The following is a 25,926-nucleotide window of genomic DNA, read 5'->3' as shown; positions in this document are numbered from 1 at the left end:
AGGACGAGAATATTGTGACAGGCTCTCGCCATGTTGTGCAGGTCCGTGGGGCCGGGGGGAGCCATGTTACGGAGGTCTGAGGGGGTGGGCGGGCACCATGTTGTGCAGGTCCGTGGGGGAGGGGCCGGGTGGGAGCCATGTTGTGCAGGTCCGTGGGGCCGGGCGGGCGCCATGTTATGGAGGTCTGAGGGGGGGCGCCATGTTGTGCAGGTCCGTGGGGCCGAGAGGACGCCATGTTGTGCAGGTCCTGCCGAGGCCCGGTGGGAGCCATGTTGCAGCGCGGTTACCGATCGCTTTGGTGTGCGGCCGGTGATCTGTGGCCTCGGACTGCGCTTCTGCAGCGACAGTATCGCAGTGCCTACAGCTTGGAGTTGCTGTACCCGAATGGCAGGGCGGATTACGGCAGAGTGGGGAACAGCGACAGAGACCAGGTGTGAGCTGCGGCCGCCGCTATTAGCATCTCCGCGGCTACCATGTCGGTCCCGGTCGGAATCCCCGACCCTCACCCATCCTTCACCCCTCACCCGTCACCCCTCATCCCTCATCTCTCACCCCCACCCTTCACCCCTCATCCCTTACCCCTCACCCGTCACCCCATCCCTCATCCCTTACCCCTCACCCGTCACCCCTCATCTCTCACCCCTCACCCGTCACCCCTCATCCCTTACCCCTCACCCGTCACCCCTCATCCCTCACCCCTCACCCGTCACCCCTCATCCCTTACCCCTCACCTGTCACCCCTCATCTCTCACCCCCACCCTTCACCCCTCATCCCTCACCCGTCACCCCTCATCCCTCACCCCTCACCTGTCACCCCTCATCTCTCACCCCCACCCTTCACCCCTCATCCCTCACCCGTCACCCCTCATCCCTCATCTCTCACCCCCCACCCTTCACCCCTCATCCCTCACCCGTCACCCCTCATCCTTCACCCCTCATCCCTCACCCACCCCTCACCCCTCATCCCTCACCCCTCACCCATCCTTCACCCCTCATCCCTCACCCATCACCCTTCACCCCTCATCTCTCACCCCCACCCTTCACCCCTCATCCCTCAGCCCTCACTCCTCACCCCTCATCCTTCACCCCTCACCCCTCATCCTTCACCCCTCATCCCTCACCCCCATCCTTCACCCCTCATCCCTCACCCTTCATCTCTCACCCCCCACCCTTCACCCCTCATCCCTCACCCGTCACCCCTCATCCCTCACCCATCCTTCACCCCTCACCCCTCATCTCTCACCCCCACCCCTCATCCCTCATCTCACCCCCCATCCTTCACCCCTCACCCCTCATCTCTCACCCCCACCCCTCATCCCTCATCTCACCCCCCACCCTTCACCCCTCATCCCCCACCCCTCACTCCTCAGCCCTCACTCCTCACCCTCACCCTTCATCTCTCACCCCCCACCCTTCACCCCTCATCCCTCACCCCTCACTCCTCAGCCCTCACCCCTCGCCCGTCATCCCTCACCCCTCATCCCTCAGCCCTCACCTCACCCCTCATCCCTTATCCCTCATCCCTCACCCGTCACTCCTCATCCCTCACCCCTCAACCGTCACCCCTCATCCCTCAACCGTCACCCCTCATCCCTCACCCCTCATCCCATCCCTCATCCCTCACCCATCATCCCTCAGCCGTCACCCCTCACCCCTCACCCCTCATATAAATCCCCATTCCTCCCACTTCACTTGGAATCCCTGCTTTCCCACTGGGGTCAGTACTGCTGCGTTCTGTCGATCTTACTGTTCGCATTCGGCCTGAGCTTCCTCCTTCTGTCCGCACTGTCACTGTTTGAGCACTGAGTTCCCCAGCACGCAGGCCCATTCACAGCACTTGGTCCACTCTCTCTAGCTATCCCAGTGTGCGGATCTGTACATTAACTCTCCACCACCCATGTCAGTGCCAGACTTCAGCCGTTCTACCCGACAGTTTGCTCTCCTCTCCTCCTTGAGCCCCTCACTTGTTGAGGGGAGTAACAGTGAGTACTAATCCCGTATGCTGACACCATGGGTCACTGGCTCTCCTAACTGTGTCCCACATTTTGTTTCGTTCAACAGAATGGATCGTTACCGGGCCGCACCAACACAGATATCCCCATAGGTATGTACATCTGTTTGTAGGTTCTGGGCAGTGGTAGGGTCTTACATTACTTGGGTTCGGTACCGTGAGTGGTGGGATGACGGGAAAGGGGGGTCCAGATGTTACAGCTGTTGTAGACTGGATGGTCGTGTGGTCTCCTATGTCATAAGGAAATATGAACGTATGTTTGTGCATGGTACTGGAATTTTAGATAGTGTTGCAGATAAAACTGTAGAGATTCATACAAATCAGTGAAGTCTTGAATCAGAAGACACCTGTCGTGAGAATCAGGCAGAGCTGGAGCCAGTAAATCTAACAGTTTGCACTGATGTCTAGGGGAGCTTCAGCTTCAAGCTGCACTCAGCACATGAAATGGCTATCAGGTTGGTTCAGAGAGCTGAACTGAGGAATGTATCAAGGATCAAGGGGGGGGTTTCATGTTATAGTGGACCAGAGAACACACCATTCAGAGTCAAGTGAAGTAGCTTGTTGTCATTTAACTATATACATGTATAAAAAGTATATAATCATGAAATGAAATATTTCTCCAAACCAGGATGTAAAGCACATATCACATGATTCAGAAATCAGTATTCAACCTTTTATCAGCATTCAGTTCTAAAATCTACCTCTTCTTTCACCTCACCTAGCTTTTTTGTTCAATTGGAATTTATTTTCTCCTTCCTACCAGCCTCCATAGCCTGCCCTCGCCAATACCAGCTTCCCCTTCAAAAGCTGCTGCATGTCCAGATAATCAGTGAAATACTGTTCCTCAGGTTGGTGTACAAAGGCTGGTGAAAATCTATCAAGAAAGAAAGAAAAGTTTACAGAAGGTTCAAAAAACTAGGTAATGATAGAAATCTAGAGAATTATGAGGCAAGCAGGAAGGAGCTTAAGAATGGAATTAGGAGAGCCAGAAGGGGCCATGAGAAGGCCTGGCGAGCAGGATTAAGGAAAACCCCAAGGGATTCTACAACTATGTGAAGAGCAAGAGGATAAGACGTGAGAGAATAGGACCAATCAAGTGTGACAGTTGAAAAGTGTATGTGGGAAAGGGGAAGGTGTGGAGGTACTTAATGAATACTTTGCTTCAGTATTCACTATGAAAAAGGATCTTGGTGATTGTAGTGATGACTTGCAGCAGACTGAAAAGCTTGAGCATATAGACATTAAAAAAGAGGATGTGCTGGAGCTTTTGGAAAGCATCAAGTTGGATAAGTCACTGGGAGCGGACAAGATATACACCAAGCTACTGTGGGAGGCGAGGGAGGAGATTGCCGAGCCCCTGGCAATGATCTTTGCATCATCAATGGGGACGGGAGAGGTTGTGGAGGACTGGAGGCTTGCAGATGTTGTTCCATTATTCAAGAAAGGGAGTAAAGATAGCCCAGGAAATATAGACCAGTGAGTCTTACTTCAGTGGTTGGTAAGCTGATGGAGAAGATCCTGAGAGGCAAGACTTATGGACATTTGGAGAGGCATAATACGATTAGGAATAATCAACGCGGCTTTGTCAAAGGCAGGTCGTGCCTTACGAGCCTGATTGAATTTTTTGAGGATGTGACTAAACACATTGATGAAGGGAGAGCACTAGATGTAGTGTATATGGATTTCAGCAAGGCATTTGATAAGGTACCCCATGCAAGGCTTATTGAGAAAGTAAGGAGGCATGGGATCCAAGGGGACATTGCTTTGTGACTCCAGTACTGGCTTGCCCACAGAAGGCAAGGAGTGGTTGTAGATGGGTCATATTCTGCATGGAGGTCGGTGACCAGTGGTGTGCCTCAGGGATCTGTTCTGGGACCCCTACACTTTGTGATTTTTATAAATGACCTGGATGAGGAAGTGGAGGGATGTGTTGGTAAGTATGCTGATGACATAAAGGTTGGAAGTGTGGATAGTGTGGAGGGTTGTCAGAGGTTACAGCGAGACAGCAATAGGATGCAAAACTGGGCTGAGAAGTGACAAATGGAGTTCAACCCAGATAAGTGTGAAGTGGTTCATTTTGGTAGGTCAAATATGATGGCAGAATATAGTATTAATGGAAATACTCTTGGCAGTGTGGAGGATCAGAGGGATCTTGGGGTCCAAGTCCACAGCACACTCAAAACTACTATGCAGGTTGACTGTGGTTAAGAAGGCATACGGTGTATTGGCCTTCATCAATCGTGGGATTGAGTTCAAGAGCTGAGAGGTAATGTTACAGCTATATAGGACCCTGGTCAGAATCCACGGAGTGTTGTGCTCATTTCTGTTCAACTCACTACTGGAAGGATGTGGAAACCACAGAAAGGGTGCAGAGGAGAATTACAAGGATGTTGCCTGGATTGGGGAGCATGCCTTATGAGAATAGGTTGAGTGAACTCGGCCTTTTCTCCTTGGAGCGACAGAGGATGAGAGGTGACCTGATAGAGGTGTATAAGATGATGAGAGGCATTGATCGTGTGGATAGTCAGAGGCTTTTTCCCAGAGCTGAAATGGCTAACACGAGAGGGCACAGTTTGGAAGTAGGTACAGAGGAGATGTCAGAAATGTTTTTTACGCAGAGAGTGCGTGGAATGGGCTGCCGGCGATGGTGGTGGAGTCGAATACAATATGGTCTTTTAAGAGATTCTTGGATAGGTACGTGGAGCTTAGAAAAATAGGAGGCTATGGGTAACCCTAGGTAATTTCTAAAGTAAGTACATGTTCGGCACAGCATTGTGGGCCGAAGGGCCCGTATTGTGCTGTAGGTTTTCTAAAGCATCACCCAGTTTGCATTTGCTTTCTCCCATTAGAAGTGTCCAGATTGTGAACACTGAATTGTGCCCACTGGACCGTAAGTGAACAGCAGTTTCACCTGCAAGGATGTTCATGTCTCTGACTGGTGAGGAGAGAAGTGGTAAATGAGCAGTTGTCATATCTCCTGTCACGGCATGAAAAGGTACTGTTAGACCGGGTGTGGATGATGGAAGTGGAACAGTGGACTAGAAAGATGTAAAGGAAATGGTCCCTTTGGAATTATGGAAGGAAGCAGTGTTGAATGGTGATAATCTTGTTGAAGTTGGCAATTAACCTGCAGATTCTGAGAGTGTTGAAAAGGTTCTGCCACTGCATGCTTCCTGGGGTAGTGTCCTTGTCCTGACTGAAGAAATTAAGTGGACTCGGCCCAAACTACAGAATCTGTAAGAGTGGTTAAGTTTATTTATTATCGCAGAATGTGTATGTACCATATATAGGCATCCGTTAGTCTCGTGAGACCATGGATTTGCGCCTTGGAAGGTTTCCAGGGCACAGACCTTGGGCAAGGTTGTATGGAAGACCGGCAGTTGCCCATGCTGCAAGTCTCTCCTCTCCACGCCACCGATGTTGTCCAAGGAAAGGGCATTAGGACCCATACAGCTTGGCACTGGTGTCGTCACAGAGCAATGCGTGGTTAAGTGCCTTGCTCAAGGAAACAACACGCTGCGTCAGCCAAGGCTCAAACTAGCCACCTTCAAATCACTAGACGAACGCCTTAACCACTTGGCCACGCGCCAACATATGTTACCATATGCTACGTTAAGATTCATTTTCTTGTAGCTACTTATAAGAAAAATAGTGATTCAATAGAATTTATGAGAAACTATTCAGAAATAAAGTCTAACAAACAACCAATGTGCAAAAGATGACTAATTATTCAAATAAGAAATTTGGAGAACACGACTTGTAAAGAATCCTTGAAATTGAATCTAGCTCATAGAAGCATATCTGATTTATGGTGAGTGAAGTTATGCCAGTTCAGGACTCTGATGGCTGTCGAGAAATAATTCTTCCTTAACTTGGTGGTGTGGGACCTAAGGCTTCTATGCCAGCTGCCTCTTGGTAGTGGTGAGACAGAAGCGTGGCCTGGATGCTGGGCTCTTTGATGATGGAGGCAGTTTTATTGTGGCAGTACTCCATGTAAACGTGCTTCGTGATGGTGAGGGCTTTGCATGTGACGGACTGAACTACATTCACTACTTTTAGTAGTCTTTACCATTGCTGGGCATTGGTGTTTCCACACCAGGCTATGAGGTAACCAGTTAGGATACTCTCCACTATGTATCTAGAATTTTGTCAGCGTTTTTTGGTGATGTGCTGAATCTGCGCAAACTTCTAAGAAAGTGAAGACCCTGTCATGCCCTTTTTACGATGGCAGATCTTCATATGTTAAAGCCCAAGGAGTTTAAAGTTACTGACCCACTCTGCCTCCAGACCCTAATAATGGCTGGTTTATAGAGGCCAAGTTTCTTCCTCTTGTAGTTGTTAATTGACTCTTTAGTTTTGCTGACCTTGAGTGAGAGGTTGTTGTGGCACCACTCAACCACATTTTCGATCTCCCTTCTTTCAATACGAAACAGAGTCCGGGCCCGAGAGTGTATCGAAGTGGTAGGGCCCGGGTGACAGAGGAAGGAATGACCTGAAGGTTTGGACGATTTAAGTGCCGGGCCAGATTGAAAAGGTCAGCGCAAGATGTGAGCCAACGGGCCAGTCCAGTTAGCTGCTCTGTGAGATTTGCTCGTTTTTGTTCTGACTGAGGCTGGCTGCTAGCTTCATGTTTGAACTTTGTAGCCTCACTTTTGCAAACTTCAGTTCTGAATGCTGTTTGCTTACTTTTATCATTTGTGGGATGTGTTTCTTTTGCATATTGGGTGTATGACAGTCTGTTTTGGGTCTCTGTGTTTTCTGCCTGTGGGGAGACGTATCTCAAGATGTATGTACTTCGATAATAAATGTACTCGTGCCAATTTGTCATCTCCTTTGCTTTGCCGAACAACAATGGTGTCATCAGCAAACTTTACTACAACACTAGTGCTGTGTTTAGCCACAGAATCGTCGGTATAGAGTGACTAAAACAGGGAACTAAGCACACAGCCTTGTTTGTACCTACACTGTGGAGGTGTTGCCAATCCACACTTACTCAGGTCTGCAAATAAGGAAATTGAGGATCCAGTTGCACAGGGATGTATCGAGGCCCAGGATTTGGAGCTGAGTGGTGAGTTTTAAGAGGATGATAGTGTTGAAATCTGAACAGCAGTCAATGAAGAACGTCTTGATGTATGCATCTTCTTCATCCAGGTGTTCCCGAGCTGAGTGAGGGGCAGTGGGCAGTGAAGTGGCGTCTGGCCTGTTGTGATGGTAGGCAAACTAGATCTGGTCCAGGTCACTCCTCAGGCAGGAGTTGAGAAGCTTCATGACCTGTCTGAAAGCATGTTATCACAGTGGCTGCAAGTGCTATCGGATATTGCTCATTGTTACCATGTTCTTCTTGGGCACCAGTATGACTGAAACCTGCTTGAAGCAGATGGGTACCTTGGACTGCTGAAGTGAGTAGTGACATGGAAGTGTACAAGGTCATGAAGCAGAAACGATATATCCATGACTGTATCTGGAACCAGGGCTTCTGGGTCATAGCTGGTATGTGCTGACTGGGCCATCCATTGCTGCTACTGGTGACACTTTACATTGCCCACTCAGAGCTTCCCTCCTGTTGGCTAACCTGTCTCACAGTGAGCATTCTACACAGACCCAGGGGATCTTGCTGTCCCTGTTTAATGAGCCTACACTTACTCTACCTCCTTGTAAGTGTTAACAACCTTACTTTCAACATCTCCCTTCAATATCTGAAGGCCTCCACATTTACATCCCATAATTTCCTCTCCTTCCACACGTGCATACGTACATAACAGAGAGAGTGTATGAATACTAGATACCTATATAGTCCAAATGAACAGAACTCACCAATCTCCCATTCTTTTTATGTATCTATTAAAAAATTAAATTTGAAAAATAATTGAAGACAATTCAAATGCCTAAACAATGCACATGTCCAAATAGCTTAAATATCCATTAGGATATGGGAATTAGTTCTAACCCTTGAATTCTTAAGGGTTCCAGATGCCTTCACTAAGTACCTTTAACAGCACAAGAGCTGGAGTTGTCTTCTTTGTGAGACAGTCAGCGAGTTGCTCCTTTGTAGTCGACCATAACGTGATGAATTTTCTGTGCTTGGACAGGTTCTTTGATGCTGCTTATCTCCAGATGAAGCCTCTTTTCTGTAACTGACTTGGTGGATTTGATGGCATTAGCCAAAGAGTAGTTATCTGTGTCACGTGTTATTTGTAGACTGTCCTTAGGGTCACCATGGAAAAGCTCAGAATAGAGTGTGGTCAGATAAATGGCATTGCCAATATCTTCAGACATTGCAAGGGTTTTGCCTGCCAGCATATTCCATATAGCTCTTCGGATCCTTTTTGATTGCCAGTAGAGAGATGAAAATTTTCCCTCTTCTCCCATCGGTACCATAAAATGTCCCCTTTGAAATCAGGAAGATTTCTAAGTGAGGCATCACTGAAGACAATGAGCCTCAGTGAGTTGTCTTTTCCAAGACGACTACTTCGGATTGAATTCCATGCACTACCTTGTTTGGCTCATGTGAAGTTTGTACTGTGAGTTTTTTTTTTGTACTGGATGTCAAGTTGCAGGCGTTGGACATGATGTCAGGTCTGCTCTGCTTTGCTACCCATCGAATCTGACCTTCCTTTCACCCAAGTTACTCCACTTCAGCTTCACTGAGGGATGCATCCCGTTGTGTGGCACGTGAGGACTCCATAGGGATTGTCTGAAGATTCCTGATGTGGCTGTCTTGGTGCAGTTGTACCGTTCCGTCAACAGCAAGGATGTCTATCCCTACGTAGCAGAATCCGCAGTCTTCCTCCTGTCTATCCTGAAAGGCTGACTTCAGCCGAGGGATGATTGTTGTGGTAAAGTTTTGTGATCTTCCCCATCTGGAGTCATCTACGTGGCAGGCAAATATTCCAATCACACGTTATCCTGAACCTGTTAGTAAAAAACAACTGGATTCACTTGTGATAGCTTTCCACCTGTTCAACATTTTTATACCAGCAGAGTGATGCATCTGCTAGACCATGCACACACTTTCTGAGTTTCCGCAGAGTCACTTCTGGCTTTAGGAGGAGGTTCAATGTAAATGTCACGTGAGAGCTCCATTCCCTTTAAGAATGTAGATTTTACGTCCCTGAAAATGGGTTGCCAATGCTTTTCACGTATCACTGAAAGTAGTAGTTGGGGAGACTCTGCACGTGTTGGTGAGTCTTTTCAGAGCTCTGTGTTCGGTTCCTCAAAACCTCTAGCCACCAGACATGCTTTAGGTATAATTCAGAGTGCACACCCACCATGTAGACATGTCTTTTGGCCAATGTTTCCAGTTCTCTCAAACACTCCATTATTTCTCCCAACTTCTGATTTCATTCTGTTTTGCAGATTCAAACAACAATTCTTTAGTTACTAGGACATCTTCATCTTGACATTTCTCAGATGGTCCAGTCTGACCTATACTTGATTCAATATGCAGGGTGTCTGCACATGACATGTCGACTGACCCTGCAGTGTCAGCAACTGACCGGTCCTAGGTAATTCGAGTTCTGCCAACTTTTGTTTCTCCCAGTGGCTTTGCCTGCTTGTCCTAAGACTTCAGCTTTGTATGAGATACCAGTGTTTTGGTCTGCAGATCTCACAGTTTGTCCTGTTTTAAGACTGAAACTTCCACGTTGTCTTTGCATTTCTGATCATTTCTGTTCCAGTAAGTCTGTTGAGTTCTCACTGCACTCTCTTCCGCACTGTCTGTGTCACTGTTGAGCAACTCTGTTGGGTGCTTAGCTGCACTTTCCTCATCCCTTTCTGTGCTTTGTGACCGTGTGCCAGGTCAGTGCTTTTCATTGTTTGCGTTATTCTCAATGGAGTTCTGATGGTGTTCAGTTTGTGCTTTGTGTAGTTTGGAATGATGTACCTCCGTGTCTCACAAATACCACAACACCATCCTGACCGATGACAACTCCAGGACATCTCTCTTCTGCACACTCTGCTCTTTTGTAATACACTTTGTCACCTGTGTCGTATTTGTCATCTGTGGGACAGACCTGTGCCCTCAGTGATCTTCAAATTCTCTGAACACTCTGCTTCAGTGAAAGCCTCCCTTGATGCATGCAGTGCTGAAATATGTTTCCCAACCCACTCACTCCTTGTAGTGCCCGCTAAAGCAGGTGGTCTTTCAACCAGTACAGAGGGAAGGTTCAAATTCAGACCCAACACAAGTTGGTAAGGGCAAGCATGAGAAGATCTGAAGATGCTGGAAATTCAAGCAACACACACAAAATGCTGGTGAACGCAGCAGGCCAGGCAGCATCTATAGGAAGAAGTACAGTCAACGTTTCGGACCGAGACCCTTCGTCAGGACTAACTGAAGGAAGAGCTAGTAAGAGATTTGAAAGGGGGAGGGGGAGATCCAAAATGATAGGAGAAGACAGGAGGGGCAGGGATGGAGCCAAGAGCTGGACAGGTGATTGGCAAAAGGGATACAAGGCTGGAGAAGGGGGAGTATCATGGGATGGAAGGCCTTGGAAGAAAGAAAGGGGGAGGGGAGCACCAGAGGAAGATGGAAGCAGGCAAGGAGTTATTCTGAGAGGGAAAGAGAGAGAGAAAAAAAAATAGTTAAATAAATAATAAATTAGGGATGGGGTAAGAAGGGGAGGAGGGGCATTAATGGAAGTTAGAGAAATTAGTGCTCATGCCATCAGGTTGGAGACTACCCAGACGGAATATAAAGTGTTGTTCCTCCAACCTGAGTGTGGCTTCATCCCGACAGTAGAGGAGGCCGTGGATAGACATATCGGAATGGGTAATGGAGTGTTGATTGGTACCACCTCTGTATCAATGTATCATTTTGTCTGCAGGAATTTTCACTCTTGGTGGAATGTACAATCTTCCCATCTCCAAATTTGAATGCTTTGTTACTGGGTGTAGCCATGTTCACCAGTTCCTGAACTTGATTCAGGATACACTGTTCACTTACATAGCTTTCAAGTAATTTTTCTCTACACGTTGTACATGTGCATGATGTATCAGCAGCAGATCCTAGAGATCCTATCATCAGAATCTCTGCCTTGGGTGTTTCTACCGTAGTAGGTGATTCCTTTACAAACAATGTGATATGGCACTCTTCTACGTTTTCAGATTTGTTATTTTCTTCAGTTGTTCAGTTGTTCAGTTCTCTGCGGACAGTTTTTTGCCTAATGGTAACTACTTTGACATACCACACATTTTGATCTGCTACCGTACTTGTTTATTGGATTTGTGCCAGGTAATGGTCGCTGTGGAGCCTACGCTTGCTGTACGCTTGTTTCTGCTCAGTGAAGTGTGCCATTTCCAAACTCATTCCAACTGTTGTCTTAGCGGCCTTTTCTCCAAACAGCCTCTTCAGTGCCGATTTCATAGATGCAAATGCAAGTTCTGTGCAGCAGTCCACACTAACTGTCTGCCCTTTATGTCTCTATATGCAGTTTTTAACAATTTAAAAGCTAATACAGCATCAGGAAGTTCCATTTTGTATTTGCGCGTGCAAGTGTACTTTTATTTAAAATCAGGAATATAATCAACACACCCGAAATGCTGGTGGAACGCAGCAGGCGAGGCAGCATCTCTAGGAAGAGGTACAGTCGACGTTTCGGGCCGAGACCCTTCGTCAGGACTAACTGAAAGAAGAGCATTTTGGGTGTGTTGCTTGAATTTCCAGCATCTGCAGATTTCCTCGTGTTTGCGAATATAATCAATCATATTTTTATAAATTTTGGCAAAGTCTGAATATGCCTCATAAATCCAATCCTTTTCTTCCTTCAAAAAAAGAGTCAAGTGTAGTCATTAGCGTATTCATATCGTCATCATTGTTGAAGTCTTCCACCGAAATTCCCATCGCGGATTCTCTTGCTCTTCCCGAAAGTGACAACACAACATCCAAGGCTTGCTTTGTCTTCTCCAGTTCCATAACATGAGTCCATATTCCAATTTCATTTTTCCAGCTTTCATAAGGCTTGCTTTCATCAAATGCCGGCAGGATCGTACAACTGGAAACCATACTCTGCTACCACTGTTAACGCCCGAACAACAAGGACATGTTTTTCTTTTGTTTAAACAACTTTATTTTCAACGTCTCCCTTCAATACCCAAGGGCTGCCACCTTTACATCGCATAATTCCTCTCCCTCCATATGCACACACATCTATAATGGGGAGAGTGTGCATGCGTACTGGATACTTTACGTAGTCCAAATGAACAGAACTTAACACTGAGAAGTCAAGACCACCAGGAAACACCATCACTTCCAAGTTCCTACCATCACACCATCCTGATAGAATACAACGGAAATGGGTCCACTTCTGTGCAGACCACAGTACCATCTGCCTACACGTCAATATCCTTCCATTCCTTGCCTGTTCAAGTGTCTCTTACACATTGCTATCATATTTCTTCTACTTCTGCACGTGTATTTTAGAAGAATACACAGTTTTAGATAGTCTTACATTCCCACCCCCCCCACCTTAAATATGACTCCCAGTGGTTGACATTTCTACCCTGGGAGAAAGATTCTGACCATCAATTCTAACTAATCTTTGCCTGTAGAGGTTTATAAGATTATGACAGCCAGTATCTTTTTGCCAGGGTACAAATATCTAAAACCAGAGTGTTTGCATTTAAGGTGAGGGGCAAGTTCAAAGGAAATGAGTGGGGCAAGTTTTATTTTACGCAGTGGTGGGTGCCTAGAATGCACTGGCTGAGGTGGAGGTAGAGGCAGATAATGATGGAAGTTTTCAAGACGCTCTTAGCTAGTTACATAGAAACATAGAAAATAGGTGCAGGAGTAGGCCATTCGGCCCTTCGAGCCTGCACCACCATTCAGTATGATCATGGCTGATCATCCAACTCAGAACCCTGTACCAGCCTTCCCTCCATACCCCCGATCCCTTTAGCCACAAGGGCCATATCTAACTCCCTCTTAAATATAGCCAATGAACTGGCCTCAACTGTTTCCTGTGGCAGAGAATTCCACAGATTCACCACTCTCTGTGTGAAGAAGTTTTTCCTAATCTCGGTCCTAAAAGGCTTCCCCTTTACCCTCAAACTGTGACCCCTCGTTCTGGACTTCCCCAACATCGGGAACAATCTTCCTGCATCTAGCCTGTCCAATCCCTTTAGGATTTTATACGTTTCAATCAGATCCCCCCTCAATCTTCTAAATTCCAACGAGTATAAGCCTGGTTCATCCAGTCTTTCATCATATGAAAGTCCTGCCATCCCAGGAATCAATCTGGTGAACCTTCTTTGTACTCCCTCTATGGCAAGGATGTATTTCCTCAGATTAGGGGACCAAAACTGCACACAATACTCCAGGTGTGGTCTCACCAAGGCCTTGTACAACTGCAGTAGTACCTCCCTGCTCCTGTACTCAAATCCTCTTGCTATAAATGCCAGCATACCATTCGCCTTTTTCACGGCCTGCTGTACCTGCATGCCCACTTTCAATGATTGGTGTATAATGACACCCAGGTCTCGTTGCACCTCCCCTTTTCCTAATCGGCCACCATTCAGATAATAATCTGTTTTCCTGTTTTTGCCGCCAAAGTGGATAACTTCACATTTATCCACATTAAATTGCATCTGCCATGAATTTGCCCACTCACCTAACCTATCCAAGTCACATCACTGTGCAGAAAATGGAGGAATAGGGCTATTATGTAAGCAAAAGGGATTGGTTTAATTATTAGGCATTTAATATTAATTCAGTATAGTGCAACATCATGAGCCAGTGGACCTGTTGTGGTTGTACATTCTTTGGTTCAAATAATTTTATAATCTTCTATTTGGTTTCTCCTCAGCCTCCAATGCTCCAGAGAAAACATTTGTCCAACCTTTCTTTATAGCTAATACTCTTTAATCCAGGCACCATCATTCTTCTGCATTTCTCCAAAGCTTCCCTGTTCTCTTAATGTCGCTGAATTCAATTTTTTAAAGAATCTTTTTGCGGTCTGGCCCTTGTGAGGGCCTATGTTATCACTTGTTCCTTGAACTGAGGGTTTTTCAGTCGGCTACAGGCAGGGTTCTGTGTCACGTTGTGGGTCAGCCTGATAAAGGGCAGACTACCTCCCAGAAGTGAAACACGTACATCTACAGTGATTGGGTAATTTCATTTGTTGTCATTGCATTGACTTTTTTTTATAATTCCAAATTGTTAACTGAATTAAGTCCCACAGCTGCATGGTGAGGTTTGAACTCAGGTTTTAGTGTTGTTAATTTGGGGTCTAATCCATTAATTTACCACTATTAAATCCTAAACTGCTTCCCAACAGCACTTCTTTATCAGGACTGTCTCACAGTATTCAAGGAGGTGTGTATACTACTCATGGGCAGTAAACTCTGGCCTTGCTAGCAATGGCAAATAAATTAAGTGTGGTGTGAGTAGAGGAGTGTCGGTGAATGGTTCAAGTTGTGACCACTGTTTTGTACTGTCCTCAGACCGTCTCACAGTGACATACTGTCGGAGCAGTGGGCCTGGGGGACAGAACGTCAACAAAGGTAAGGAAAGCAGTTGTTGCATAACTTTTCTTTGCTGTACCGGCACCCACTGTTGCTTCATCCCACCTTTACCAGCTTTTTCCCTGTGCTGAATGTCCCTGAGCACTTGTTTGGATTAATTTCCATTTGCAGCATCTGTCCAACTGATCCGTATCCACCGACCCCTTGGCTAATGGTAGGTTGGGAACACACATCAAAGTTGCTGGTGAACGCAGCAGGCCAGGCAGCATCTGTAGGAAGAGGTGCAGTCGACGTTTCAGGCCGAGACCCTTCAGTCCTGACGAAGGGTCTCGGCCTGAAACGTCGACTGCACCTCTTCCCACAGATGCTGCCTGGCCTGCTGCGTTCACCAGCAACTTTGATGTGTGTTGCTTGAATTTCCAGCATCTGCAGAATTCCTGTTGGTAGGTTGGGAACTCTTGATTTAGACAATGTCTGCTGCTCTGACTTAATCAGAATCAAGTTATCACTGTAAAATTTGTTGTTTTGCAACAGCAGTACGGTGCAAAGACTATAAATTACCAAAATAAATAGTGTAAAAAGATAGAATAATGAGGTAGTATTCATGGATCGTTCAGAAAACTGATGGTAGAGGGGAAAACACTGCTCCTAAATCATTGAGTGTGGGTCTACAGACTTCTGTATCTCCTTCCCAATGGTAGTAACGAGGAGAGGGTACACCCATGATACTGACAATCCTTACTGATTTGTGTTGACTTCTTGAGGTGTTACCTCTTGTAGATGTGGGGAGGGTTCTACCTATGATGGGATTGGCTGAGCCTCTTGCAATCCTGTGCATTGGAGGATCCGTACTAACTGTAACTAACCAAATGGGGATATACAACCAGCCCGACAACTTGTGAATGTGGAACTGAGCCACAAACTATGCAACATCTCCTGCAATGCCCATCGCTAGAGGAACCCTGTACTGTTGTAGATCTTGCCGAATTCAACAACAAGGCGCAAAAATGTGTCCAGTTCTGGCTGAGCCATGTATAGACTGTCCGTGGACACGATAAGAAGAGGACCAACTGTAACGTGACCAGTCAGAATGCTCTCCTCTGTACATTTGTAAAAATTTGTACGAATCTTTGGTGACATGTTGAATCTTCTCAAGCTCCTGGTGAAGTATAGCTGCTGGTGTGCTGCCTTAACGATTGCGTCAATGTTTTGGGCGTAAAAGACGTGTTGAGGTGAGTTTCACAGGTGTCATTCGTTCATTAGTGTAGCTAATGTTATTTAAACTAGCTGGCTAGCACTATTGCAGACATCCCACCTCTCCCGCAAAGTGATGATGCTACCTCCCTGAAATCAGTTTTTGCAGGGTGGGGTGTCTGTGTGAGCATGAGCTTGATCTCTAGTTGATTTTATTACCTTTGGTGTTTCAGAGACCCTCACTGACAAGAGCTGACTGTGATGAAACCAATGGCATTATTTCATGTGCAGGACCCAGATGGTCTCAGTGAAGAGTGGTCAGGCTGGATCTGTGCAGAGCCCTGGAGTAGCCAGCAAGCAAGGGAAGGGTGCCTGAGGGGGTGGGGGTGGGGGCCACACTGGAAGCTGTGTTTAATGTATGAGGTGACAATGTTTTAACACTACCCTGATCTTTGTGATGTGCTTTTGGTTTCACTAGTAAACACGAAAGCGGAGGTGAGATTTCATGTGGCAACTGCAGAATGGCTCTCAAAAGACGTGCGCAATGCTATCATCGCCAAGGTGAGCTCTCTGTTCAGGCCAGCAGCACCATTACATCCCCTTACCCTGGCCTCAACCCTTTCCTCAAGCTGCAACTCGCCCTTTACAATGAAACTGTTACTGGGAGGGGTACGGCTCTCACAACAGTTGGAGGTAGGAGGGGGATATTCTGTTCCTGATTCTCCCCACAAGAGTGTTTGACATGATGCTTTCTGCACATTCACCTGGGGGCTTGTGAGTGAGGCTGGTGCTCTTGTTAGGGTTAAATCACGGGATGGTGTGACAGGCTGCTCTGGGCTGGGGGATAGAAGACAGATTTTGGCACTTTCACTGGGGTCAAGTAAAACTTTTGCTCTGTCAGTTCCTCCAAATTTGAGTTGTTTTTTTTTTAAACTTCTCTCCAAAAGGCTGTGGGTTCACTGTCTTTGACTTTTATCCAGAGTTAAGGTTACTATCAAGGCAGTCTAGAGTCTGAATCGTATGCAGTTTCGATTATTTACTTCTGGCAAGCTTGGTCTTGCCCCTTCTGCACCAGAAGACTTCTCCACTCTGAGCTTACTTTTGCTAATACATCATCTATCTACTCTCATCCTTCCTGTAGATTGGTGGCCAGTCTCCAAATTGGGCCTCACCAATGTCTTGTACAACTTCTATATAACATTGCAACTCCTGTGTTCAGTACTTTTATTTTATTGATTGAGATACAGTGTGGAATAAGCCCTTCAAGCCACGCCACACAGCAACCCTAGCCTGATCACAGGACAATTTACAATTACCGATTAACCTACCAACTGGTATGAGATTGGACTGTGGGAGAAACCGGCACACCCAGAGGAATCCCAAGCAGTTTTGGGGTAAACATACAAACTCCTTACAGGCATCAGCAAGAATTGAACCTGTGTCTATGTAGTCAGATGTGCTAAAAGCTTTCTTTATGACCCTATCTAACTCTGGCACTATTTTCAATGAACTATGGATCTGTATTCCCAGATCCCTCTATTATTATCCTACAGAAGGGCATGAGGTAAGTACAAGAAATGTGTGCACAATTACTGAGAAAGAGTAAGGGAGTGAAACTGCAGCTTTTCTCAGCGAGTGCTTTCAGTGTGCACTGGGTGGGACATCTGTTTCTATCCTGCTCGATGTCAGATCTGCCGTATCACAATGCAACCTTTCCTAATGTAGTAATACTGAGGTTTGTGTCTAATGTCTTCTCCCAAACCCCTCACCCTCTTCCAATTCACTTCCTCCGGCCCGCCCTCTTACCTCCCCCCACCCCCTCTGCTGCCCTCCCCCTTGTAGCACCAGAACCGAATTAATCGTGCGGGGCAGCTGATTGTTACCTCAGAGATCAGCAGGTACCAGATGAGAAACCTGGCTGACTGTCTGCAGAAGATCCGGGACATGGTGACAGCAGCGTGTGAGCCCCCAAAGGAACAGTCCAAAGAAGCAGCTGAGAGGAGACGGATGCGGTAAGGTTTCAGAGCAAGAGAAGGTGGAATTGCGTGTGTGTGTGTGTGTGTGGCGTGTGTGGTGCGTGCGTGTGGGTGTGTGTGGTGCGTGTGTGGTGTGTGTGTGTATACACATGCGTGTGTACAAGTACGGGTACGGGGCTGAGGGCGTAGTGGGAATGTAACCAAGGCCCTATTTGCCTTCTCAAGCAGCAGCAGTGGCAATCTTCCCCTAGGTCTTGGCTAAATTTACTGCTATTTTGTGAGGGGTTGCACGCTAAATATTGCACCAGCTTACAGTTTTCTTTTGATGAAGGGTGTGAGTTTCAAAGAGAAGTAATCACAGGGCTGTTCTTTCAGAGAGGAACATTTTGCCCCACCACACAACATAACAGCAGCTTATCTGCTGTCTCATTCAGAGCACAAATATTGCTCTGTGGGTGATGGTGACAAATGAATTAACAGCCAGCCCCCACTGCTGATCACACCTGTGGCAGAGGAGAGGACTGAGCCCCACGTTGTTGCCCGTACTGGTCTGATGGACTCTGACTGGCTGTTCTATCCAGTTCGGTGATGGAGTGTTTGTAGGGTTCAGATTGGAAAAGTTTGAGGGAGGGTTTATACTGAGGCAGTTCTGACGAGTGGTGGGAATTGCAGGGTGGAGAGCATGCATCGGGAACGGCTGCGACAGAAGAGGATCCAGTCCAACATCAAACGGGAACGGCGGGTGGAGATAGACTGACCAGATCCCAGTGGAACAACTGTCTGCACCACAGCCGGGAATTCTGAGCAATGGGTTAGCTCACCCTCCTGGATTGTTTCATACGAGCCAAAAATGAATCAAGTTATTGTAAGTCCCTTGTTGGAAGGACCTCTTGTCATTTAATTTTAGATGTTTCTGAACTGTGAGAACTTGTTGACACCTCCAGTGTATTGTTTCTGCATCAAAGTTAACATTCATTTATGTGGAATGTGAGAACTTGCCATTAAAGGGTGTACTTGATACTGCTGGAGACGCTTCCTTTCAGCACTGCTGTCAGATTCACCACACTTTTACACCACTGAAATCCAGCGTTACAGCAGGAAAGGTCCTTGGAAGGATGTGTAGCAAAGGGAACTGTGATCATTCAAAACGGGTGAGTTGCTTCAGGTGAAGAAGAAAGAATTCACGGACCATTAAGGTGCACCTCAAATGGGTATTGTTAATAAAATGATCATGTTACAGTACATATTGAAACAGGGGTATTAAATAAAAAAATGTAATATAGGGATGGACATAAATTTTAAAACTCACAATAAAGAAGAGTGCTGACTGAAAGGAATACAACACAGACATCTTGCTGTTGATATTTTTGATTAATAACCTGAGGCCCAAATGCTGGTTTCCAGTTGCCAGGTTCTTTGTTTACGACAGAGAACAGGAGAAGCCTTTTACAGAAGGGAGTGACACCACGGAACCTTTGTGAGTTAGTAATGGGAGCAGGAACCAGATGTTATCGTGAAGGAAGGAATTGCGGGTTCTTGGGATTAGCATTCATCCAGTGCACTGATGTGAGTGATCAAAGAGCCAATCTTCATTCGGCAATTTCCAAGGCTTCATTATGGGTTTATTTATTCATAGTCCAAAATGGTTAAGGTGCAAAAATAGACTTGTATACAGACTTCTTCCAAACTGGAGGCATGTGCAGTAGGGTCCTGCAGGAAACAGAACCTGTTGTTAAACAGAGCCATCTCTCTTCCAGGACGACATTCGGTAGTAGTACTGCATCCCAGCTCTGGTCCTGAGGTGTTCTGGAGCCACTGGGTCTAACTGTGCTGATCCAATATGGTTACAGTACAGATATCTAACTGATGTGAAAAGTTGGCCATGCAGACCATATTAACAACAATCAGGACACATTCAATCTGGTTAATAATAGCCCTATTAGCTGACTTGCAAACTTCAACTGTGGTGTGAGGTGTCATAGGCTGTTCTCTGAGCAGCTCTTTCCATAACCAGCTCACTGCCACCCTCTGGGTTTTCCAGGACCACTCAGTTCTCCCTCTCTTCAGAGCCCTGCTCTAAACATGGCTCAAGAACTGAATTCTAGGTAAGCATAACTGCTAGCTTGATGTCAAGAGCAGTGAACTGAATGTGACATCACGGATCCCTGGTAAAACATGTCAATGAACATCAAGGCTAGAGTCAGAACTTGCACAAAGGAAAATATTTGTGGTCTTTGGAAGTCAATCATTCCAGTCCCAGGAATTCCTTCACCCCAAGTACCTCTGGCTGATTCGTCAATGACCTTTGCACCACAAAGATTAAAGATTAGCTTTATTATATGTATAACAAAACATAAAAACACAGTGATATGTTGTTTGATTCAGTGTCCAACACAGTCCAAGATGTGCTGGGGGAAGGGGTTGGTTAGCCCGTAAGTGTTGCCAGGCTTCTGTCACTAACATTGCATGCTCACAACTTACTAACCCTAACTCGTGCATCTTCAGAAGGTGGGAGGACGCCAGAACATCAGGTAAAACCCACACAGTCATGAGGAGAACATATTTACAGCGGCGGAATTGAACCCAATCTTCTGATCACTGGTGTTGTAAAGTGTTATACTACTGCTGTGCTGTCCTAATCTCAACTCCTCTGTAACAAAGCAGCCAATGTGCATGGAGCAATGCCCAGACAACATCCAAACATGAGCTGCTAAGTAACAGGTAAAATCGATGCCATGCCAATATTATCTCAGACAATCACCCACCCTTGGTATTTAATGGAATCATCATTGCTGAGTATCCCACCATTCATATTTTGTGCATCACCAGTGAGCGGAAACTTAACTGGACTAACTACAATGAACATTGGCTAGAAAGACAGGCCAGAGACTGGGGATCCTGTGTACTCAAGTAACAGGTCAAGAATATGCGAGTTACTCTCCATGCCCAAATGAGTGCAGTGCCAACAATTCTCTTACTGAGGACAACAGCCACTTGATTAGTGTCCCATGCACTGCTGGCATCAACAGCCAGATCAGTGATACAGTGGCCGGCTGGGGTTCACTAGGGAGGGGTAAAGTCAGATAGAGCGATAGTGATAGGATATTTGATAGTGGGAGATACTGTGGCCATGAAAGGGATACCAAGATGGCATGTGGTCTGGGTGCTAGGGTTGAGTAGAAACATAGAAAATAGGTGCAGGAGTAGGCTATTTGGCCCTTCGAGCCTGTACCGCCATTCAGTATGATCATACCTGATCATTCAACTCAGAACCCTGTACTCGCCTTCTCTCCATACCCCCTGATCCCTTTAGCCACAAGGGCCTTATCTAACTCCCTCTTAAATAATAGCCAATGACCTGGCCTCAAATGTTTCCTGTGGCAGAGAATTCCACAGATTCACCACTCTCTGTATGAAGAAGTTTTTCCTCATCTCGGTCCTAAAAGGCTTTCCGTTTATCCTCAAACTGTGACCCCTGGTTCTGGACTTCCCCAACATCGGGAACAATCTTCCTACATCTAGCCTGTCCAATCCCTTTAGAATTTTATACGTTTCAATAAGATCCCCCCTCAATTTTCTAAATTCCAGAGGGTATAAGCCTAGCTGATCCAGTCTTTCATCATATGAAAGTCCTGCCATCCCAGGAATCAATCTGGTGAACCTTCTTTGTACTCCCTCTATGGCAAGAATGTCTTTCCTCAGATTAGAGGACCAAAACTGCACACAATACTCTAGGTGTGGTACCTCCCTGCTCCTGTACTTGAATCCTCTTGCTATGAATGCCAGCATACCATTTGCTTTTTTCACCGCCTGCTGTACCTGCATAGGCTGCAGGAAATTCTCAAAGGGAAGGTTGAACGGCCAGTGATCATGGTGCATATTGGCACCAATGCCATGGGTAGAAAAGAGGAAGAGATCCCTCACAGTGAGTATAGGGAGTTTGGAAAGAGGCTGAGAAAACAGGACTTCAGAGCTAGTAATTTCTGGATACTCCACATAACACTTGCTAGTCAGGACAGGAATAGAAAGAACAGATGAATGTGTGGCTGAGGAACGGGTGCAGGGACAGAATTTCAGGTTCTTGGATCACTGGAACCTCTTGTGGGGCAGGAAGGACCTGTACAAGAGGAATAGGTTGCATCTTAACTGCAGGGGTATCAATATCCTGGCTGGGAGGTCCGCCAGTGTGGTTTGGAAAGGTTTAAATTAGTCTGGCAGGAGGATGGGAAGCGGAGCTCCAGGTCAGAAAGTGGAAGGCATGTGTCACAGGCATGAGAAAAGTAGTAGACAAATGGGACAGATGGTTGAAGTGATTTACAGAAAATTTGTTTTTCTTGATTTAAAGAAAATTTGTTTCTAGAAAGATGAGACCAAAGGAGGAGTTGGGGACTCCAATTGGGATTTGGAATACGTGATGTGGTGTTTCAATAAATGGGAAGAAGTGGCTAGAAAGCACCAGCCACCAAAACCTAAAGCCAAGATGGAGGAGGGAAAAAAACACACAAAATATGCCTCACCCTGTATCCTAAAATTCTATGATGGACTGCCGGAAGATCCTATTATGGAGCCAGTCCTGTTTGGCTTGGCCGCCCTTGCGCCAAATACAATCGTCTCAGTCCTATTCCGGGAATCAGCTTTCCTCATATGAACAGGTTTCTCCATCCGGAGCCTTGAGCACGGGGGATCTTTTTTGTGCTCCCATGGAACGGGAACAGTAACCACCTGGTGGGCATTCTACAGGGTGTAGGGATATAAACGTGGCCACAGACCAGGAGAGTTCAGTCTAGAGCAGGTAGCAGGACCTGGAAATAGTGTTAGAAAAAGTGAGCTACCTGGTGGTACAACCCATACCCAGCTACTCTGAATAATGGTAGAAGATACTATATACCGATCCTCAAGTCTTGGACCACTTCAGAGATTAGGAGTATGATCCGTGCTTGTGTTCCAGGCTTGGTTGTTATAAACTCCTGAAAACTTTAACCCTTTACTCAGAGCTGTGCAGCAACTCCTGCGGGACCAGTGGCTGGTCCACCCTCATATGACTCGCTGTACCCAGGGGAACAAATTGGGTACCGAATGCAGATGGAGGTGAAGGAAACCCCAGTATGCAGCCGCGTGGTTCGATCAGGACAAAAGACAATTCTAGCAAGAGAATTCTAGCAGAGAGCATAGTGATTTGGGGGGGGCGGGGGTCACTCAATGCCAACAGAAAAAGGATGAGCCCATAGCAGATTTCATTTTCCGATTTAAAGATGTGATGGAAAATAGTGCAGGAATACAACTGGAACAGAATAGACCTTTAGCGGTGCAAACTTTCTTTTTTAAAGTTGTTTGTAACCTGAAGTAGCACACTCAGTCAAATTGATGACGGATACAAGAAAAAAAGCAAAGGTTCATGACGGAGAGCTTTAAGGGCCAATTTTTTTTTAGCCCTGAAAGGATAGCCACCGAAATGCAGCTAAATTCTCAGATAAATTACTTCCTGGAAGGAAACTACTCTGTACCTTTTGTATAAAGCCCCCCGCCCCCACAAAGATCTAGGTTCAATGGTGAAATTCTTAGAAGAGCAAATTCAGGGTGCCCTCCGATTGGCACAACCTATTTTGGTCCCGATACTGGAGTGATAGTGACAAATCTTAAAACCCTCCCTTTTAGGATCTGTTGTATCTTCGGTGGGAAAGCCCACCTCTTCTCCCTAGCACAACCCTCCACTTCGACTGGAAGACCCAAGAAACAATGCACAAGAACCACGTGGATCTCGTTGCCTCTACGGCACCCCACTGAAATGTGGGACATGAGACTCCCATTCCATTCGCCAATACTCTGTATCCTCTGAGGCTGTCAACGGTATTAATCCCGTTAATCGAGACTCTTTTACAGCAAGGAGAACTATGCATGATGCAAAGTCCCCATATTGCCAATCCCAAAACTGGGAAGGCTGAATGAATGGCGGTTTGTGCAAGATTTGTGGGCAGTCAACCAGACAGTACAGCCCATTTTCCCGGTTGTACCGGACACAAATGCCCTTTTGGCTTCTATAGCAACTGAATCTCGATGATAGACGGTGATTGTCCTCTGCTCCGCCTTCGGAGTCCCTCTGCACGAGGACAGTCAATGTTTTATAATGTCAATAATGCTTTATAAAGTCTCAAGATTACATCCTTGCCTTAGGGAATTCTGCACAAGGACTCTCAAGTCCCTTTGCTCCTCAGTTTTTGTATTTTCTCTTAATTTAAAAAAAAGTCAATCCTTTTATTCTAAAGTGCGACCATACGCTTCCCAACACTGTATTCCATCTGCCACTTCTTTGCCCATTCTCCTAATCTGTCCAAATCCTCCTGTAGCCTCTCTACTTCCTCAAAACTACCTGCCCCTCCACCCATCTTCATATCATCTGCAAACTTTGAAACAAAGCCATCAATTCAATCATCCATAAAAGAAAAATCGCTCCCAACACAGACCACTGTGGAACACAACTAGTCACCTGCAGCCAACCGGAAAAGGCTCCCTTTATTCACACTTTTTACCTCCTACCCATCAGTCAGTGTTTTATCCAAGCTAGAATCTTTCCTGTAATACCATGGGCTCGTAACTTGTTAGGCAGCCTTATGTGTGGCACCCCTTCAAAGGCCTTCTGAAAATCCAAGTACACATCAACCAATTCTTTGCGTATCCTGCTTGTTATTTGACAAAGGGCAAGATTTTTCCTTGAGGAAACCGTGCCGACTACAGCCTATTTTACCTTGTGCCTCTGAGTACCCTGAAACCTCATCCTTAATAATTGACTCCAACATCTTCCCAACCACTGAGATCAGACTAACTGGCCTATAGTTTCCTTTCTTCTGCCTCTCTCCCTTCTTGAGGGTGGAGTGAGATTTGCAATTTTCCCAGTCTTCTGGAACCATTCCAGAACCTAGTGATTCTTGAAAGATCATTACTAATGCCTCCATAATCTCTCCAGCCACCTCATTCAGAATTCTGGGGCGTACACCATCCGGTCCAAGTGACTTACCTACCAAGTTTCTCCAAGAGCCTTCTCTCTGTTAATGGTAACTTCACACACTTCATGACCCCTGACCGCTAGTGACTTCCACAGTGAAGACTGATGTAAAATACTTGTGCAGTTTGTCTGCCATTTCATTGTCCCCTATTACTACCCCTCCAGCATCATTTTCCAGTGGACCATTATCGACGCTCATCACTCATTCACACTTTATGTATCTGAAGAAACTTTTTGTATCCTCTATAGTATTATTGGCTAGTTTACTTTCATATTCCATCTTTACTTTAATGACTTTTTAGTTGCTGTTGGCTTCTAAAAGTTTCCCAATCTTTTAACTTCCCACTAGTTTTTGTTCTATTATGTCCCCTCTCTTTGGTTTTTATGTTGGCTCTGACTTGTCTTGTTAGCCACGCTTGTGTCATTCTACCTTTAGAATACCTCTTCCTCTTTGGGATGTATATATCCGGCGCCTTTCACTTTGCTTCCTGAAATTCCAGCCATTACTGCTCTGCCATTATCCCTGCCAGTGCTCTTTTCCGATCAATTAGATAATATAATAGGCGATTGACACCTCTGGAGGAAGTTGGATTTGATGTAAATCACGGGAGATTAGGCCGTGGCAAATTGTTGGGCTGTGGACATAGCCCTGGGGTAAGCGACAGAAAGTGTATCGTCTCCCATCCCATGTAGATGCATTTACACCTGGCGACCTTGATGGAGAGGAATGGAGAGAAATACGTTAGCCATGTCCGCTACCGCATATCAGGGCTTATCTGGGCGTCCCGCAATGTCTTCTATAAGGGTGACTATATCGGGTACTGCGGTAGCGGGGGTGGGGGGGGGTGGGGAGGCTGCCTTGTTTAAGTGTCGGAAGTCCACCGTCATGCGCCACGACCCATCCTTTTTGCGGACGGGCCAGACGGGACTGTTGAAGGGGGAGGCTGTGGGTCTAATGACACCCCCATGCAATAGGGCTTGGATGGCCTCGGTAATGTCTTGGTGTCCCACGGCACTCTGTATTGACGGTGACAGATGATGCGGGGGGGCGGGGGACAACGATAGATTCCCACTTGGCCGCTCCAACTACAATAGTGGCCCGTGCGACCCCGAAGGTAACCCTGCTTCTGTTAGTGTCAAGGGACTTAAAACCGAGGGTGCACTCAGACGAAGCGGCTTTAAGGACTTTTACAGGTCGGGGAGGTTGTTTCCCAATGGCTAGGTGGAGTGTGACCTCCTTCGCGGGTGAAAGGAAACCCCCTAAACCCTCTAGCAGCATCTCGGTG

At 46.3% G+C, this 25,926-nt stretch overlaps 1 protein-coding gene across 1 annotated transcript; it reads left to right on the top strand.

The window, feature by feature from the left end:
- The first annotated feature begins 221 nt into the window (after nt 1-221).
- mrpl58 (mitochondrial ribosomal protein L58) lies at nt 222-18,661 on the top strand. Its single transcript, XM_072242739.1, has 6 exons — nt 222-431; nt 2,062-2,104; nt 14,450-14,509; nt 16,143-16,225; nt 17,507-17,676; nt 18,313-18,661. Exons 1-6 carry the CDS (start codon nt 234-236, stop codon nt 18,395-18,397), a joined length of 639 nt encoding a protein of 212 aa, XP_072098840.1. The 5' UTR covers nt 222-233; the 3' UTR covers nt 18,398-18,661.
- Nucleotides 18,662-25,926: the final 7,265 nt, after the last annotated feature.

The sequence above is a fragment of the Mobula birostris genome, chromosome 24 (assembly GCF_030028105.1).
Source record: "Mobula birostris isolate sMobBir1 chromosome 24, sMobBir1.hap1, whole genome shotgun sequence".
NCBI classification, from domain to species: Eukaryota; Metazoa; Chordata; class Chondrichthyes; order Myliobatiformes; family Myliobatidae; genus Mobula; species Mobula birostris.
Note: the sequence above shows the minus strand (reverse complement) of the source record. Positions and strands in the feature narration are given on the sequence as shown.

Excerpts from the sequence above, each read along its gene's own strand:
- mrpl58 (XM_072242739.1), top strand. The coding sequence starts at position 234 with ATGTTGTGCAGGTCCTGCCGAGGCCCGGTGGGAGCCATGTTGCAGCGC. Across the intron at positions 2,105-14,449 it reads CAACACAGATATCCCCATAG|ACCGTCTCACAGTGACATAC; the intron begins GTATGTACATCT and ends TACTGTCCTCAG. Across the intron at positions 16,226-17,506 it reads GCAATGCTATCATCGCCAAG|CACCAGAACCGAATTAATCG; the intron begins GTGAGCTCTCTG and ends TCCCCCTTGTAG.